The sequence below is a fragment of the Podarcis pityusensis genome, assembly GCF_964106645.2.
Source record: "Podarcis pityusensis genome assembly, chromosome: 1".
In the NCBI taxonomy this organism is placed as follows: domain Eukaryota; kingdom Metazoa; phylum Chordata; class Lepidosauria; order Squamata; family Lacertidae; genus Podarcis; species Podarcis pityusensis.
The window spans coordinates 34,137,789-34,155,348 of record NC_138028.1 but is presented as its reverse complement, the minus strand read 5'-3'; the positions used below and the strand labels follow the sequence as shown (position 1 = coordinate 34,155,348).

The window sequence follows — 17,560 nt, the reverse complement described above, 5'->3', positions numbered from 1 at the left end:
AGGACCACTTCTTCCCAACCAAGTGAGTCAACAGCACTCTGGTAGTCCCCACTAGGGACGAGGGAAATATTCAGGATGACGCAGAAATTTGATTCAGTTCACATTCAAAGCTAAATCTTATTAAATTCACACTTTCTGAAATAATATGAAAACTGAAAAACAGCTGCCCTTCAAAATCTGCACTTATGTGAATTTTGTGATGCAGTTCTCCAGCCAAACAATGTTTACAAAGATGCATATATTTGTGATGTATACTCCCAATATGTTATTGTGAGAGTGTTCACAAGCATGGTCTTCTATAGAATGGTCCTTCTGGTCGTGGAAGAAAGATTACATGGTATGCCGATGACACCCAACTCTATCTGTTGATGGATGGCCATCCTGACTCAGCCCCAGACACACTGACCAGATGTTTGGAAGCTGTGGCTGGATGGTTACGTGGGAGCCGGTTGAAGCTAAATCCTTCGAAGACAGAGGTCCTGTGGCTGGGACGGGGCGATATGGGATTGTGGGGGCAACTCCCATCTCTTGCAGGGGCGCAATTAGTGCCAGCACCGTCCGTTAAGAGTTTGGGTGTAATCTTCGACACCTCCCTTTCCATGGAGGCGCAGATTGCAGCTATAACAAAGGCGGCATTTTTCCATCTCCGCCAAGCTAAGCAGTTGGCTCCTTACCTCTCTCGCCCTGACCTAGCCACTGTGATCCACGCGACGGTCACCTCCAGACTGGATTATTGTAACTCGCTCTACGTGGGGCTGCCCTTAAGACTGACCCAGAAACTCCAGCGGGTGCAGAATGCTGCAGCGAGACTCCTTACGAGGTCTTCGCTGCGAGATCACATTCACCCGGTGCTATACCAGCTGCACTGGCTCCCGGTGGAGTACAGGATCAGGTTTAAGGTGCTGGTTTTAACCTTTAAAGCCCTATACGGCCTAGGACCCTCGTACCTACGGGACCGCCTCTCCTGGTATGCCCCACAGAGAAACTTATGGTCTTCAAATAAAAACATCTTGAAGGTCCCAGGCCACAGAGAAGTTAGGCTGGCCTCAACTAGAGCCAGGGCTTTTTCGGCTGTGGCTCCGATCTGGTGGAACACTCTGTCACAAGAGACCAGGGCCCTGCGGGACTTGACATCTTTCCGCAGGGCCTGCAAGACAGAGCTGTTCCACCAGGCCTTTGGCCAGGGCACAGCCTGACTCCCTCCCTCGGCAATCTTCGCAGAGCTCTGGCCCAATGGTTGCCAGTGGCTTGAATTAATTAATTTTATAATGAATGATTTTAGAGTGTTGTTTATGCTGTACTTTTATACTGTTTTATTGTTGTTAGCCGCCCTGAGCCCGGCTTCGGCTGGGGAGGGCGGGATATAAATAAAATTTATTATTATTATTTATTATTAATACAGAACTTGGAGCTTCTATCCTTGTCCCATCTCAGGTGTTGAACGCTGGTTTCCGGTAAGCAACATTCAAACCTCTACAATACTGATACTTCAAAGGGTGAGAAACATTTTTGCTCTCTTGAGCCACACCTGCCAGTGGATGAACGGTCAAGAGTCACATGACAAAGGGACGTGGCTGGCATCCATGGAATGAAGAGGCATTCACACACACACACACACACACACACACACACTATCCTTGTGCACCTCCCTAACCATCTCTGTTGCACTGCCCCAGCCCACCAAGCAGCTGGGTTCAGAACTGATGTGCATGCGCTTCAGAGTAGGGGGCTAAGTGCTAAACTGGATGAATGTGCAACAGATGACTTTCAGTGGGAGAGATCAGATAGCTGTTTGGAAACTTAAGGGTGTCTGTATGACAGATGGAAATGTGGGTACTGTACTGTCCTCTAAAAGTAGCAGTGGGTGGAGAAGACAGGCCTGAAAATCTCCGGGAAGCCTAAACCTCCGATAAGTCAGAGAAGGTGAAAATGTGCTCCACCAAAAAGCTGCTTTACTCCCCATTTTAAAATTGTTTTTTTTTTTTTTTTTTTAGGGATGTGTGTGTGAATGTATAATTGTTTGAATAAACGTACACTGGGACACTTTGAAAAGAAAGAAAAGGCATAGAACCTGCCTGAAGTATTGGGAAAAGAGCCAGAAAGACAACATAGCATAGGAGGAAGTTGCGCTTACCTAGGGTTGCCATATTTCAAACAGCTTGGGCTGCTCCTGCACTCTAGGGCAGGTGTAGAGAAACTCCAGCCCAGTAGCCAAATGCACCCTTTCTGCCTTTGTCTATGCCCCCCCACCCCCCTCGTGCCACCTGAAGCAGATTGCTATAGCTCCCTGCCGCATGACAGGGCTGGGTCCTGCTGGCCTCCTAATCAGATGCTTGTTTAAATGCTCTGCTTTACATTGCAAATGAAATGATAAAAACAGTCAAGGTTTCCTAGTGTAGCAGTACAAGCTTTAGTTCACTGGGTAAATTATACGTCATGGACCATAGGGAAACGAAAAGGAAAAGCGTTTCTTACTAGCAAGCAAGTTCATGGACTGTGTGGCAATCGAAGTTGATCCATCTAATCTGCGAAGCAGGGAGGAAGAATGTTCACTGTGGCTGAGTGGGGAAAACCCTTGCCTTCATCCCATTATTCACTGGAAAGTCCGATTTTAAAAGGTGCCATCCATAGAGATATGTGAACTGCAGGCTTATAAATCAACAAATTAAAAAGGGGATTTTTCTGATTCAACTCCAGATGCTGCTGGTGTTTGAATTCAGACCTGCATCTATAACTATTTTAAAAGGACTGGGTATAGGGCGGTATATAAATAATAATAATAATAATAATAATAATAATAAGCCAAGCAGTTTACATTGGTTAATGCTTAAGTGGGAAAAGGTCCAGAGGTGATATTATGTGAGTGTTCTGGAGGTCTTTCTGAGATTCTCTGGACTAAGAGGAAAGCAACAGAAGCTTATCACAATTTCTCAAATGTATAGGGCGGGAGAGGGGGAGAACATTTCAATCTCCAGCATCCACAGCTAGGCCTGGAAATACCCTGTGCCCTAAAACCCTGGAGAGCTGCTGCCAGCCAGAGTAGACAATATGAAACTACATAGGCCAATGGTCTCACTCTACAAATGGCAGCTTCCTGTCCCTCCCCCCTTCCTTGTGTGAGATCACTGCTACTTGCAGTTGGTGGAAAGGACAGACGGGGACCTTGTGCAAGCTGAAGTTTTGCATTCAAAATGGAATTCACAGGGTCCAAGGAAGATTATACGTGGGGTAGGATTCCAATTCTCCTCTTTCCCAGTCTCAGGTCTTCGTGCCTCATTGGGTGCAAAGGCGTTTTCAACAGAGCAGCATCACACCCTGTCTCAAATTAAGCTCTCGACGCATTTTCACAGGATTTGCTCTCACAGTTTGGACTCTGAGCAGAAAGACAGAGGGGAACCCCCTGCTTCCTAAGGCACAGCTGTCCCTCCCCCCACCCCCACCTGCCTAGTTCCTGTTTAACTTTCCATGCCTGGGTACTTTCTGGCTCACTCCAGTCACACTAAGTATAAATCATTCATTCGCCAGGTTGCAAGTGTGAAAGGACTGTTCTGCCGCTTCCTCTCTTGGTTTTGTTTCCCTAGAAATGGTAGCACCGTTTTCTCCTCCTCAGCGCTGGGAGCGAGGTGGGGAAGAGAGGATTTGACAGGACTGTGTGTCCCTGGGACACAATCAATCATAGAATCATAGAGTTGGAAGGGACCCTGAGGATCATCTAGTCCAACCCTCTGCAATGCAGGAATATGCAGCTGCCCCGTACAGGGATCAAACCTGCAACTTTGCATTATCAGCACCACACTCTCTTAACCAGCTGAGCTATTCCCTCTGCTTCTGATGTTCATGTGCTGAGGGCAATTACTTTTATAGGCAAAATGGTACAACACACACATACACACCACCAGTAGAGATCAGCAGGCTTGGGAAAAGGTTTGTGTAAGTACATAACAGCTTTAGAAAAATAACTTCATGTTTTCTGGTCTGGTCCTGAGCAGGATGGCTCCTGCAAAAAAAGGTGGAGAAAAGAAGAAAGGACGATCAGCCATCAATGAGGTGGTTACTTGGGAATATACTATAAACATTCGCAAACGGATCCACGGTATGGGCTTCAAGAAGCAGGCTCCTCATGCTCTCAAGGAGATCCGTAAATTTGCAATGAAGGAGATGTGGACTCCTGATTTACGCATTGACACCCGCTTGAACAAGGCTTGCCAAAAGGAGTAAGGAATGTTCCTTACCGTATCCGTGTGTGTTTATCCAGAAAACGCAATGAAGATGAGGATTCGCCTAATAAACAGTATACAGTGGTACCTCAGGTTAAGAACTTAATTCGCTCTGGAGGTCTGTTCTTAACCTGAAACTGTTCTTAACCTGAGGTACCACTTTAGCTAATGGGGCCTCCCACTGCCGCTGCACCGCCGGAGCACAATTTCTGTTCTCATCGTGAAGCAAAGTTCTTAACCCGAGGTACTATTTCTGGGTTAGTGGAGTCTGTAACCTGAAGCATCTGTAACCTGAAGCGTCTGGAACCCGAGGTACCACTGTACACTGGTCACATATGTGCCAGTTACCACTTTCAAAAGCCTACAGACTGTTAATGTGGATGAAAACTAATCTTTCATTACAATAAAAATGTTATGACATTAAAAAAAGAAAAAAAAGAAAAATAACTTCATTGTTGGGGATGGGGGTAGGGACTCCAGAACAGCTTAATGGGGACTGAGCATGCTCAGTGACCATGAAATACTGATGAGGGGGGAGATAGGAATGGGAATTCAGTGGGAAGGAGAATGAAGTGGATATTCCTGAACAGGAACACTCCATACAGCAGCATTTTGTTTTCAAAACCGAATTCCTGTTCCAGTAAAGATAAAAACTTTTTTAGAGTTGCGCCAGCAGCTTATGAGCAGACATCGTCTTGTGATCCCGATGCTGCTCATTTTCCAGTTTCCTGCAGCTACAGGAGGTTTCCCCCTCACGTCACTGCTTGTTAACGTTCAGATGACAGGCCTTGCTTTCTTAGAACAGAGAGTGATGTCACCCACATGAGTTTCAGCTTTTAGTGCTGGTGTGCTGGGAAGTCCTTTAGTAACGGCAGAGGCTGCCCCTCACCAATTCCCAGAATTCCTTGGGAAGAGGGACCAATCATTAAACCACTCTAGCTCTGTGAGGAGAATGGAGCCTGATGTACGGCAGGCCATACATAAAAATACAGTGGTACCTTGGGTTACAGATGCTTCAGGTTACAGACGCTTCAGGTTGCAGACTCCGCTAACCCAGAAATAGTACCTTGGGTTAAGAACTTTGCTTCAGGATGAAAACAGAAATCGTGCGGCGGCGGCAGGGTGGCAGCGGGAGGCCCCATTAGCTAAAGTGGTGCTTCAGGTTAAGAACAGTTTCAGGTTAAGAACGGACCTCCAGAAAGAATTAAGTTCTTAACCTTAGGTACCACTGTAGCTCAAAAACGGCTTGTTTGCAATTTTGTTTAAAAAAAGCTCAACAACTTTGGGAAGAATGAAAAGAAGCTCAACAACTATCCAGATTTTCACTGTATGAAATAAGGCAACCCTATTCCAGCTGGCGTATGTGGGAAGAAGCCATCTTTCAGGTAAGGGCTTTATAGGTTAAGGCCAGCACTTTAAATTGTGCTCAGAAAAGAACTGGAGATTGATACAGCTGGTAAAGCCCTAGCCTAAAATGCCCAGTTGTTATGGCCTTGTTTTGAACAAACTGCAGTTTCCAGGCCATTTTTAAGGGCAGCCCCACATGCAACACAATGCACCAGAGCATTGTGACGACTGGAGTGTGTGTAACTCTAAGCTCTTTCTATCCAGGTATGGGCAAAGCTGGCTTATCACCTGAAGCTGATGAAAGGCACATTTGCATAGAAAACCTAACGCAGTGCAATAAAACACGAACCCTGACAAGTAGAATAAATGTCCGCACATGAAAATTTCAAAGCAGTCTGAGGAATTGTACAAATGTAAATTGCCTGGCTAAATAAACAAAAGCTCCTGAAGTAGGCAGCAGGTGGGGGCCGTTGCTAGGTACTTACAGGACTCATGGGAGAAATTTGCATGGATACATAGAGTGCCTCTGGGCAGATTTAGATGGGTGCCTGGCCCTGACAGAGGTCTCAGCTGCAATGCATTTTGCAGTATGCCCTATTACAGGATCGTGTGCCCTGTCATTGTTCACGTTGGCTGAGGGTGATGGGTGTTGTAGTCCAACCATGGATGGAAGGTGCCACATTAGCTACCACCACTGCAAGATACTTTTTTAAAGCCTTTTTTAAGTTTAAAAGGAGGGGGAAGGTACAGGAACCTGGGGCTCAGCACAGAATAACTAAGGGCTTGGGCCCTGAGCCTTTCCAACTACCCCCCTGGTGTCAGGGGTACCTCTTGCAACTCCTCCATAGCTGCTGAGGTCCTCTCACAAATTCCACAAAAACAAATTAGATATGAGCTTGCAGTATCTTCAAATCTGGGAGAGTTATATACAGCTATTAACCAAATGAAAAACAACGAAGCCAGTGGACCTGATGGGCTATCTGCTGAAGTCCTCAAAGTGGGCGGAATTGAACTTACACAACAACTTGACAAGCTCATCAGAAAAAATTGGGAGAGGATATCCCAGAACACTTTAGGGATGCGAAAATTATTACCCTTTTTTTTTAAAAAAGGTGATAGAACTGATTGTGGAAACTATCAAGGCATCTTTGCTGTGGCCAGCAAAATTATTGTAAGGATCTTAGCAAACCGTCTCCTAACTATATCCAAGGTAACCCTTCCTGAATCACAAAATGGTTTTTGATCTTCTAGGGGGACAATGGACATGATTTTCACCGCTCAACAGCTTCAAGAAAAATGCAGAGAGCAAAACCAACCTCTGTATTGATCTGTATTTATTGACCTGACTAAGGCCTTTGACACTGTAAATTGCAATGCCCTGTGGACTGTCCTAAAAATCGGCTGCCCAGATAAATTTGTTAACATCCTTCAGCTCCTCCATGATAATATGACAGCAACCATCACAGATAACAATGGGTCTCAAAGTGAATCATTCACAGCAAGATTGGGTGTTAAACAGGGTTGTGTTATCGCCCCAATTCTATTTATTTTCATTGCCATGATCCTACACATTGTTGAAGGGAAACTCCACACTGGGGTAGAAATCATATACTGAACAGATAGAAAGCTCTTTAATCTGAGTCGACTGAAAGCAAAGAGTAAGGTTACCATAGCTTCTGTCATAGTGCTTCTGTATGCTGATGACAATGTAGTGTGTGCACACTCAGAGGATGACCTCCAAACCATCCAAAATATCTTCTCAGAAGCTTATGAAAAGCTTGGCCTATCGCTCAACATCCAAAAAACCAAAGTGCTGCACTAACAAGCACAAAACAACCCCTCTGCTGTACCACAAATCCAACTCAGTGGTGTAACATTGGAAAGTGTCAATCACTTTTCCTACCTGGGCAGTTATCTTTCCACAAGGCTGACAATGATGCTGAAATGCAGCATCGCCTCTGTGAGTGCAACTTTCTCCCGATTGAAGCGCCAGAGTATTTCAGGACCGGGACACTCTCAGGCAAACCAAAATGCTTGTTGACAAAGCTATTGTACTACCAACCTTACTGTATGCTTCTGAAACATGGACCACTTATAAACACCATCTCCATCTCCTCGAAAGATTCCATCAACGGTGTCTCCGAAAAAAATTATATATCCTCTGGGAAGACAGTCAAACTAATGCTGGAAGAAGCAAAGATCACCAGTGTTGAAGCAATGATTATTCAACATCAACTTGTTGGACTGTTCATGTTGTTCAGATGCCTGGTTATCGTCTTCCAAAGCAACTACTCTATTCCAAACTTAAAAATGGAAAGTGTAATGCTGGTGGTCAACAAAAGAGGTTTAGAGACTCTTTCAAGGCAAATCTTAAAAAATGTAGTATAAACACCAACAATTGGGATGAGCGCCGCAACCTCAGAGTTGTTCGCGACTGGATCTAACAGTCAGGGGTCCCTTTACCTTTACCTTTTAGCTTGTGAGCACTCCAACTGGAGAACAGCCTTTACCAAAGGTGTCATGGACTTTGAAGACGCTCAAACTTAGGACAAAAGGGAGAAGCATGCTAAGAGGCAAACCCTCTTGGCAAACCCTCACCATGATCTACTCCCACCCGGAAACTATGTCCCCGCTGTGAAAGGACATGTGGATCCAGAATTGGCTTCCACAGTCACTTATGGACTCACCAAGACCATTTTCATGGAAGGTTTTACTCGGCTATGAGTGATTGCCAAAGAAGAAGAAGACCTCTTGCACTCATGTGCCTCTGACAGGGAAAGCGCTTGGAAGAGGGCATTTAAAAACAGGAAGCTGTCAGGCCATTGGTCCATCCATCACAGTAGTATCAACTGCACTGGCTGGAAAATGCTTTCCAGGATTGCAGGATCCCTGTCCTACCTGGAGATGCTGGGGCTGAATTTAGTACCTTCTGCATGCAAGCAGATGCTGTACCACTGAGCTGTAGCCCTTTCCCACATCTTCATATTACACCGTACACAGGCAGACGGGCATAGCAGAAGGGCACCTTTGCATATTTGGATCCCAAGCCATTTGGGCTTATAGATAAAGACCAAAACCTTGCATCAAGAAATGAATAGGCAACTGGTGCACATATTTTAAGTTTGTGAACAAGCCTGGGCTTCACCCGTTAAAATTCTGGCAACCAAATTATGCAATAATAAATCTTCCAAGTCATCTTCAAGGGCAGCCCCATATATAATACACTTTAGTAATCCATTATAGTAATTACTGTGGCCAGACTAGTCCCACTCAGGAATTTATATTTGTGTATGTATTTTCTTGCATTTATATCCTGCCTTGTTTTCCATCGTGGGACCCCAGGTGACATACATGTGGTTTTTAGACCAGCCCTTTCAGAAGGTGTGTGACCATGTCTAAAACAGCCTGGAATATCATTTCCCTTCAGCTAGAACTATCTCTCCATCCACAATGCCTTTGTCTTGCCAAGATTCCTCTTCTGTTTATGAGCCTTCATCCAGCATATTATCAAATCCAGGGTGCAGCACCTGTAAGCCTCACCTGACCCAGATGACAAAGAAAAAACTGACTAGTTGTCATAAGCATACTATTGACTCTTAACTACAAGCCCTCGAATGACCTCACCCAGTGGTTTCATATAGAAGGAAACACAGTGGAATCCTGAAAGGACCCATAACATAAATGGCTGAATGCCTGGACTCCCTTCTAATTCCAGAAGGAAACGTGAACCCTGGGTAAGTAACTGGAACCCCTGAAATCTTGCACCACTTGGATTCCAGGCACTTACTCAGGGTTCGTGTTTCCTTCAGGAAGGAGGCACAGCAGAGACTGTGTGTCTGTATGATAAATGGTTTGTTTGCATACAACCCGACAATGGAGGTTCTTGTTTCTCCCATAGGCACAGCTTTGGATTCCATAAGAAATCAGGCCTGGCTCTCTCTCCAGCCTTTGACTTCTAGTTCTTATCACTCACCTCTCCACTCTGACCTTTTGTCTTTCTAACTGATAGACAATTGAGGGAGGGAGGCCCACCCATTTGTCTTCTAGCACAGAGCCACTCCCTTTGTTAGCTTGATGACTCATACTTAGCGGGCCATTGCCAGGCTGGCCTGGCTATTTCAGCAATAACATTCATGCTGGATACAGAAATTAGAAGGGAGCCTAACCACCCCCACCCCCTCCACAGAAAAAATTGCAACAATTTCATGGAATCAAGCAGAAATCCTCTACATCTACAATGTTCTGAGAACGGTCCTGCAGGTAGGAGCAGAGTCAACATATCCATGTGCAAAGCTGCTAAGCAGAAGTGGTCAAGGAGGAGCTTAGGGAAAATAAAACTCTCAGAAAATATGTGCTTCCAAATCCAGGTTTTCTATCTTTCCGAACAGCTGTTTTCCAAAAAAAATTATGAGCAAGACAAAAATTCCCCTGAAACAGCAAATGTAAAGATGGGTCAGATTTCATGTATTTTATGTGCAGTATTTCTGACATAGTATTGCTCATGCAGAGCTTCTGAAATAATAGCCAAATTCCAAGTATTTCTATAAATAACTTTCTAGAATTGGGGCATTTTTAACAAATAGTTTTAAGCAGTTATTAATACGGGCAATAAATAATTTGTCTCTTGGACTAAATTTGAATTTCTGCGAACTTTGACCCTACTTTTACAAAACAATGGTTTTTTTTAATCCTTAGGGCTACATACATTTGAAATCATGCAGGTATTGTCTGTGGAAGAGGTACATTGGTAATGCGATAGATCAGGTGTGTCCAAAGTCCATTTGGGGGACCTAATCCGGCCCGCCGGTCGATTTAATCCGGCCCCTGTGGCAGTATATGTCCTCGGGTAAAATCCTTTAAAAAAAGCTCAATTCATCAAATCTGGTCCTCTTTGAAAAAAGTTTAGGCACCCCTGCGACAGATGATCCAATGGCTTGGGCAGTGAGCTGGGGTGGATAAGCTTCATTGTAAGTTCCTGGTTTTGATTTGGGGGAATCAATATATTTTTGTATTTGAAAACTATCATGCTCTTTTAATATTTCTTAAATAAAACAGGGTCCATTGGTCAGTAAATGAGCTGTTCATATACCGGTCCTTTCCTCTCCATGTGTAGTAATGTTTTCTGATCTATATTGCCCCTCCTTATCCCTACTTCCTTTTTGCCACAGCAATAACTACCAAATACTTTGTTTAAAATAATAGTAATCATCAAATACCCAATTCAAAACGAGTGATTCAATTTCAGAAAGTTTCTGCAAAATGAGTTAAATTATACAACGGATACACAGCGTGCTATTTCAAATGAAAAGCTGCAGAATTTTGGTTTCTTCTTTTAAAGTCGAATTCAGTTATTTAACTGCAGGCTGAATTATGGATAACCAAGCATACATTTTCTTCTTCCACCAGGAAGTTTCAAGGCATGACCTTTGATCATAGAAAGAGAGGAATGGGAATAACCCTGACTCAGAATGACACTTGACTTTAATCATTTCCATGCAGCTAGAGTTCCAATGCAAAGCAGAACGGAGCTAAATCTCCTGATTCAGTGTTCCTCATGCAAAGCAATTGAGGCTAAAGTTCAGGGGCATTTATTGAAACTGTTAACAGCCTACCAAGAACCCAAATTATACAAATTCAACACTGCCTCAGGGAGATAATGGGAATGGATCCAGCCTGCAATCCTGGCCGACATCTTCTCTTGCAAGAGGGCTGGGGAACCCATGGCCCTCCAGCTGTTGGGATTCCAACTCCCATCAACTCCAACCCATATGGTCGATTGTCAGGAATGATGGGAGTTGGGAGTCCAGCAACAGCTGGAGGGTCACAGATTCCCCATCCATGTCTTATAAAACTGCATTGATAAAATGAGACTGGACTAGAGGAAGAGACCTGTGGCTTATGTGTTTACCATGTGAAGCTTCTGCTACTGCAAACCACAGGATGCGCTATTAAACCCACTGGGGTCAACAAGGAAATCCCACAATGCTCCAGTGAAAACTGAAGATATAATTGCTTAAAATCAGCTTGCTTGCCCGTCTTCGATGTATTAAGGCAGCCTGGTGAAAGAGCTAGGTTTAAGGAAGTTTGGACACCAATATTTGTAAAGCCATTATGTTGTTGACATATGTTGTCTGTCTTGAGACAGCTGAGTGAACCTCAGGGGTGGAAGTCAAAACACTGTGTCAGCAACACCAAAGTGACCTCTCTAGTACTCAAAGCTGGGCAATGTGTATAGAGGTCCTGGGCTGCCCAGACTACAATAACCCCCTCTCAGCCTCGCTGATGTGGTCCAAAGGAAAGGAGAGCAGTATGTTTGGGACCAGCTTGGCTGCAGGAGTTGCCAGAAGGAGGCGTACAAGGAGCCATCCAACCATCTTAGGGACTCCACTCTGAATTTCTGAAGGGTTTACTCCTTAGCTTTTTCTTCTCCTGAAGGTACCCTGCAAGGCAGTGGAGTTTCAGGATCAGTTTTCCTTCTCCTGAATGGGCTACCTTCCCAGGTTGACGAGCCCCACTTGCCCCTCACATCCTTCTACATCACATGCAGAAGCCGCCTTCTTGACCATCCGCTCCTTTATATGCTGGCCATATAAAAGCAGCAATATGGTAGTGAAGATAACCTAGTAAAGCCAGGTCAGGTAATAACTGTGAGCAATACACCAATGGCATGGGGCAAACCTCCACCTGACAAACCTGAGGCATGAGGGGTAGCTTCAAATTGGGAGTTCTCGAAAGACCCTGTGGAAGGGTCCAGGAATACCTGTGGTGGACACACTTGACCGGTGGATACATATCTGATTGGATAATGGGCAAGGATAATGGCTTTTATTTGTGGCACAAGCTGGTATGAGTTGGGCCTTGACAAATCCCAGAGATTTTAGTTGGAGGGAGTTAAATACATGCTTTAATTTCTCCACGGAAACCAAGGGGACGGCAAAGAAGAGCCTTATGGCACCTGACATACCATGAAGGATAACGGAGGCTTTATTTTCAAAGGAACGCTGACAATTGACTGATGTGATCAGAAATGGGTTTTGAACTGACCTGGCTCCAATATGAAAATGAGTAAACAGCACGTGGGTGCAAATATATCCCTATTCGTCCCTCTCCACCCCCTGCCCTGGGTTACTAATACAGGACACTAGTGGCTTTCTTTAATGTGAATGTGTGCAAGAACGAACCAATTGCCTGAGATGCTTGATTTTACCTAACTGGGCATCAGAAAGGAGAAAGCGGATGAGCAATTCTTCAGCAGGGCTAAGAGTTTCATCAATTCAGTGCATTTATCATTTGATTTGATTTTTTAATAAATATACACAAGTACCAAAAAAGCTATTCACAAAATATACAATATTTACACACAATATGTATATTGCAAAGCATAGGGCTTGCAATATACAGCCTGAACGTTAAATTGCTACCCTTTCCTGTGGATGGAGAAGAGGACATTCTTTGGGTTGCAATCGCTCTGCCTGCCGTCCAGCACAAAGGGCACCTCAGCTCAGTCTTTGGGATGGACTGTTATCAGTCAGTCAGAAATATATGGAATGTCTTCCAAAAGGACACAACAGATGGTGACTTGGGCCAGCCCCCTTGTAGAGCATGCAGTGAATACGTAGGTGAACTGTCCAAGTTCTCACTCTGTTCGTTTATTTGTACAATCTACTCTCTGGTGCAAATGAGCCCAGGCTTCTTCTGGTGTCTGACAACCAAAGTTCATTCCTGCCCGAACTGTGCATTGAACTGCAGGCAGCACCTGCTGTTCTAACAACATGCTCTGTACTGTGCTGTGTGTTCAGTAATTGTTCACATTTTGCTCGCCTCTGCTTCGTGCAACGCTCCCACTTTAGCAAGGCACATGTCGTCCGCCAATGATGCAGTCGTCATACAGGAGCTAGACGAGGTGAAGAAAAAGCAGATCAGGCTTAATGGAAGGCTTTAAGAAAGAGCATGAAGTAATTCTCTAAGGGGAATACAGGGCCATTTCCCATTATCCCAAGGAAGTGTTCCATTAGATTTAGCTGCACTCACATGAGGAAAATAGCACCTGATAACTAACACTAAAGCCTGCCCTTCTAAAAACTTTTAACAGACAAAAATCTGGACTAATATGATGCTTATAATATTAGAGGGAAGTAGAGATAACAAATGGTAGGTTGCAAATAGTACCACCAGAAAATCTATGTGCAAATGTGCTTCCTTTGAAATAACCTTACTGTAATTTTACATCCACTTTTGAAAATTTATTGAAAGATGCCCTAATCATAACATGTCAAATGCTCCCTTAAAGACAGTTTTCCTCCTTGTGTGAAGTCACTGCAATGATTTGCTAGATTCAAATGAATCTAATCAGTGCATTTTCTATACCTTTGAGCATTCAGTGCTTACACCGATGGGTGACTGGTAATAACTCTGTTACCAGGCTTATACCTTCAGGGTGTCAAAGGCAAGCAAAACCTAGTCCAAGGACCCTTGTTGTTTACAACTGCTTCCTAACAACCTTAATGGGAAATGTGCAAATTATGGTAGAAATCTCTCTCTCTCTTGCATAGAATGGAGAATGGCCACTCACTTCATCCTCTGTGAACTCTGACTCTGATTCACAGCTCTCTTCGTCTTCACTTTCTGGTAGCATCTGCAGGTCCAACGTCGTAAACTGCCTCAGCTGCTCCTGTATGAAGGAGTTGTTTCTTCCCCATGTGAGCTGGTATGGAGAGTAGCCCTGGTAGGTTACTTTGTTTACATCCGCTCCGTGTTTCAACAGGAGCGACACCAGTTCTTGATTCTGTAGATCGACAGCCAAATGCAAGGCAGTCCTGCCGTTGCAAGGCTCCTGTTTATTGAAAAGAAAAGAAAAGGGTGCGTTCAGTTAGGCTGGGCACATGCTAAGATGTTCATTCTCAAATTGCTGGGATGAGGCTTGCTTGTTTGAAAATGGCAGGTATCTTACCTGAGCATTGACATCTGCTCCCAAGGACAAGAGGCGTTCTACTATGGCCAGGTAACCTTGAATAGCTGCCAGATGGAGACACGTGTGTCCTATGAAACAGAAATGGAGGAGATTAAATTTCATGTCATACAAGTCATTCCAACACTTGGCTATAATTTTCAAATCATATACACTATAGCCATTTAAAGATGGCCTACTCTGATCAAAGAAGCTTGATTATTTGATTCCAGTAGGTGACTACGAAGCAAGAACAAGGAACACCCTCCCCTCCCTTCCTTGGCTGACACTTGCTATACAGAAAGAGCTGGAAAGAACTCTCTGAATCACAAGGCAATGTAGCACAGTGCCAAGGGCTGGAGTACCCAGTGAGCTGGCAGCTCAGACTCAGAATGTGTGCTTACCATTGTAATTGGACGACTGTAGGATAGAGTCGATTTGTTGTTTCTGGCAGTACTGTGTGAGGACACCGACACCTCTGAGAGAGCCTTGTTCGCAAACGATATGCAGCGGGGTGTTTCCTCGGAAATCTCTGATCTCTGCGTCACATCCAGCTTTCAGAAGAGTCTCTGCGATTTCTGGCTGGTCTGTTATCACTGCCAAGTGAAGTGGAGTCTGCAAATTGGAAATTGAGAAAGCATTATAGTTAACCAGAAAAAAGAAAAATCTCCTAGACTAGCCATTATAGTACACAAAACAATCTTCTTAGTCATCACTCCTGAACCCACTTCTTGAGGAAAGTATGTTTTTTCAGGATCAACCACTTTCCATAAATCCTTTGAAAAGTTTCTCAATGTTTTGCTTTTTGTCATGCGATACACTTCTGAGAGAACAATCACTGTTGTGTTGGTGGTCCAATTTTACTATACTTCGGAGCCAACCATGAAAAGTCACTTCCACAAATTGCTGATTTAAAGCTCCTTGTAGCCTGAAATACTTGCCCTAAATAAGGCAGAGGGAGCTTGTGGCTCTCCAGTTGTTGTTGAACTTCAACTCCCATCAGCCCCAGCCAGCATAGCCAAGAATCAGGGTTGACAGTAGTTGTAGGCCAGCAACATATGGAAGGCCACAAATTCACTCCCATTTTCTTGGGAGCTCAACCCCATCAATGAGCCAAGGTTATTGATGGGGATCATTATGCTAAAAGGTGACAATTTTATAAGTTACTTAAACCCCTTGAATTTTTTCCTAAATTTATCTTTTCCTCCCACCAAAAAATGTTTCTTTTGGAGAGCTTCCAAGTCCCCTAGGGCACCATGTTTGATCCCTGCAAGAGAGGAAAGAAAACCCTGCCGGGTAAGTACCTGGTTGAGGTTATTTTGGGTATTCAGGAAGGCTTTGTCTCGTCCTGCCTGGCGAATGATTTCCAAACTCAAGGCCTTTTCTTCATGTATAATTGCCAGATGGAGAAATCTGCAAAGAGGAAAACGGTGGGAAAAACCCGATGGTGAGTACTTAAGAAAAAAACAAAGGACACACACACACAAAAAATTCCCAGCCACCTCTTGCTAATCAGCTCTTTTGCTCTTGCTCGTCATCGGCAACGTGCCCAGGATCCGAGTCATGATGGAGGAAGAACATCAGCCTCAGCGGCAAGAGAGGCGATTTCGAAAGCCTGGGGTTTTCGAAGCCGCGTGCTCTCGCTACCTGGTGTTTTCCGCGGAGTTGTTGTGAGCTGAGTGTTCCGGGCAAGGCGCCAGGGACTTTCCAGAGCGCTTCCCCCCTCCCGTGCGCCCCGCCCGGCGCCTCCTTCAAGCCCCGCCCCCTCGCAGCTTGTGAGAACACCCCGTCCCGGCCCCTATCCGCTGGCAGCCGGCCCAGGCACAAGGCGGAGCGGGCGGGGAGGGGAAAACCCAGACTTGCAAAAATCCCCGGGCTTTTATGTAACCAGCAGAACGCGAGCGACATCAAAGGACCTCCCCCCGCACACCCCGCGTTCTATTATTAAAGATCTACATAGTAGGCTCCTCGCTCCCCCCTGCAAGGCAGCCTGTGCAATAAACACAAATGCGGATGGAGTCAAACACGAGCACTAAGAATCTACATTCTTGGGGGGGGGGGGTTTAAATGCGTTTGGCTCGCTCTACTGATTGTTCTACTCTGCTGGGTCAGTAACTCAGAACTATTATGAAGGGCCCCGCTTTAAAAGAGCTAGCGAATTTCCTGCAGGGTCTTTTTCGCCCCTGCAAATGCGTAATTCCCGGGGCTTCAAGCAAGCTGAAATTCAACCGCGCACTGCGTGCATCCTCGGGTCTTTTGCATGCATGCCGCCATGCTAACCTTAGCTCTCAAACCTCCTTTAAAAACTAAAGAGGCGTTTAAATTTAAATAGCAAATTTGTCGCCTTTCAAGGGGGAAAACAAATCAAAAGGATCGCGGTCTCCCTTGCAGTGCCCAGCTGCCCCCACCCGCCACATTTCCTTCTTCGCGATAGTCCCGTGCTACATTTTCTAGAGAGTTTCCTTCACAGCTAGGGAACAGAGGCCACCAGGCTCTTAACCACATTTGCTTGGAAATAAGCCCCATCAATTCCAACCAGATCTATTTCCAAGGAAAAGCATTAAGATCACCACTTTGCTAACTTCCGAGGGAACGCGAGGCAAAACGGCCCACGGAGGTCGAAGTTCCGATCCCCTTCCCCGAATTTGCAAAGTCCTCCAAGACTTACGTGTCTCCGTCTTCGGTCACTTGCAGTTTCCAAGCCTGCGCGCCCTGGCCGGGGCCGCTCTGGAGCCCCGCGGAGGCTTCCGCCGGCTCGATGCGAATGTCTCTCAGCTCGCTGACGAGCTTCTCGTACTCCTCCTCCTTCATGGAGTCCAAGCCGCTGTCGTGGCGGTCGTCCTGGACCAGGCTGAGCTGCCTGTCCTTCTTCAGCGCGTCCCGGGGGTGGTTGTCCATCGTTATATCCATAGGGTAATCCAGGGAGCCGGGGCTGAAAAACATGGCCTGGGCGAGAACGAGCCGCGGGTCCCGAAGTGTGCAGTTGCCTTGCGAAGTCGTGGCGAGAAGCTGACGGGCGGCGGCGGCGGCGCTTGCCTATACAGCCTCG

At 45.3% G+C, this 17,560-nt stretch overlaps 1 protein-coding gene across 1 annotated transcript; it reads right to left on the bottom strand.

Moving 5' to 3' along the window:
* Positions 1-12,846: 12,846 nt before the first annotated feature.
* NFKBIA (NFKB inhibitor alpha) lies at positions 12,847-17,546 on the bottom strand. The gene is made up of 6 exons (XM_081002695.1): positions 17,180-17,546; positions 15,816-15,924; positions 14,916-15,126; positions 14,515-14,603; positions 14,137-14,397; positions 12,847-13,458 (listed from the first exon to the last, which is right to left on the bottom strand). The coding sequence occupies exons 1-6, from the start codon at positions 17,452-17,454 to the stop codon at positions 13,411-13,413; spliced, it is 993 nt and encodes a 330-aa protein (XP_080858821.1). The 5' UTR covers positions 17,455-17,546; the 3' UTR covers positions 12,847-13,410.
* Between the last annotated feature and the right edge of the window lie 14 nt (positions 17,547-17,560).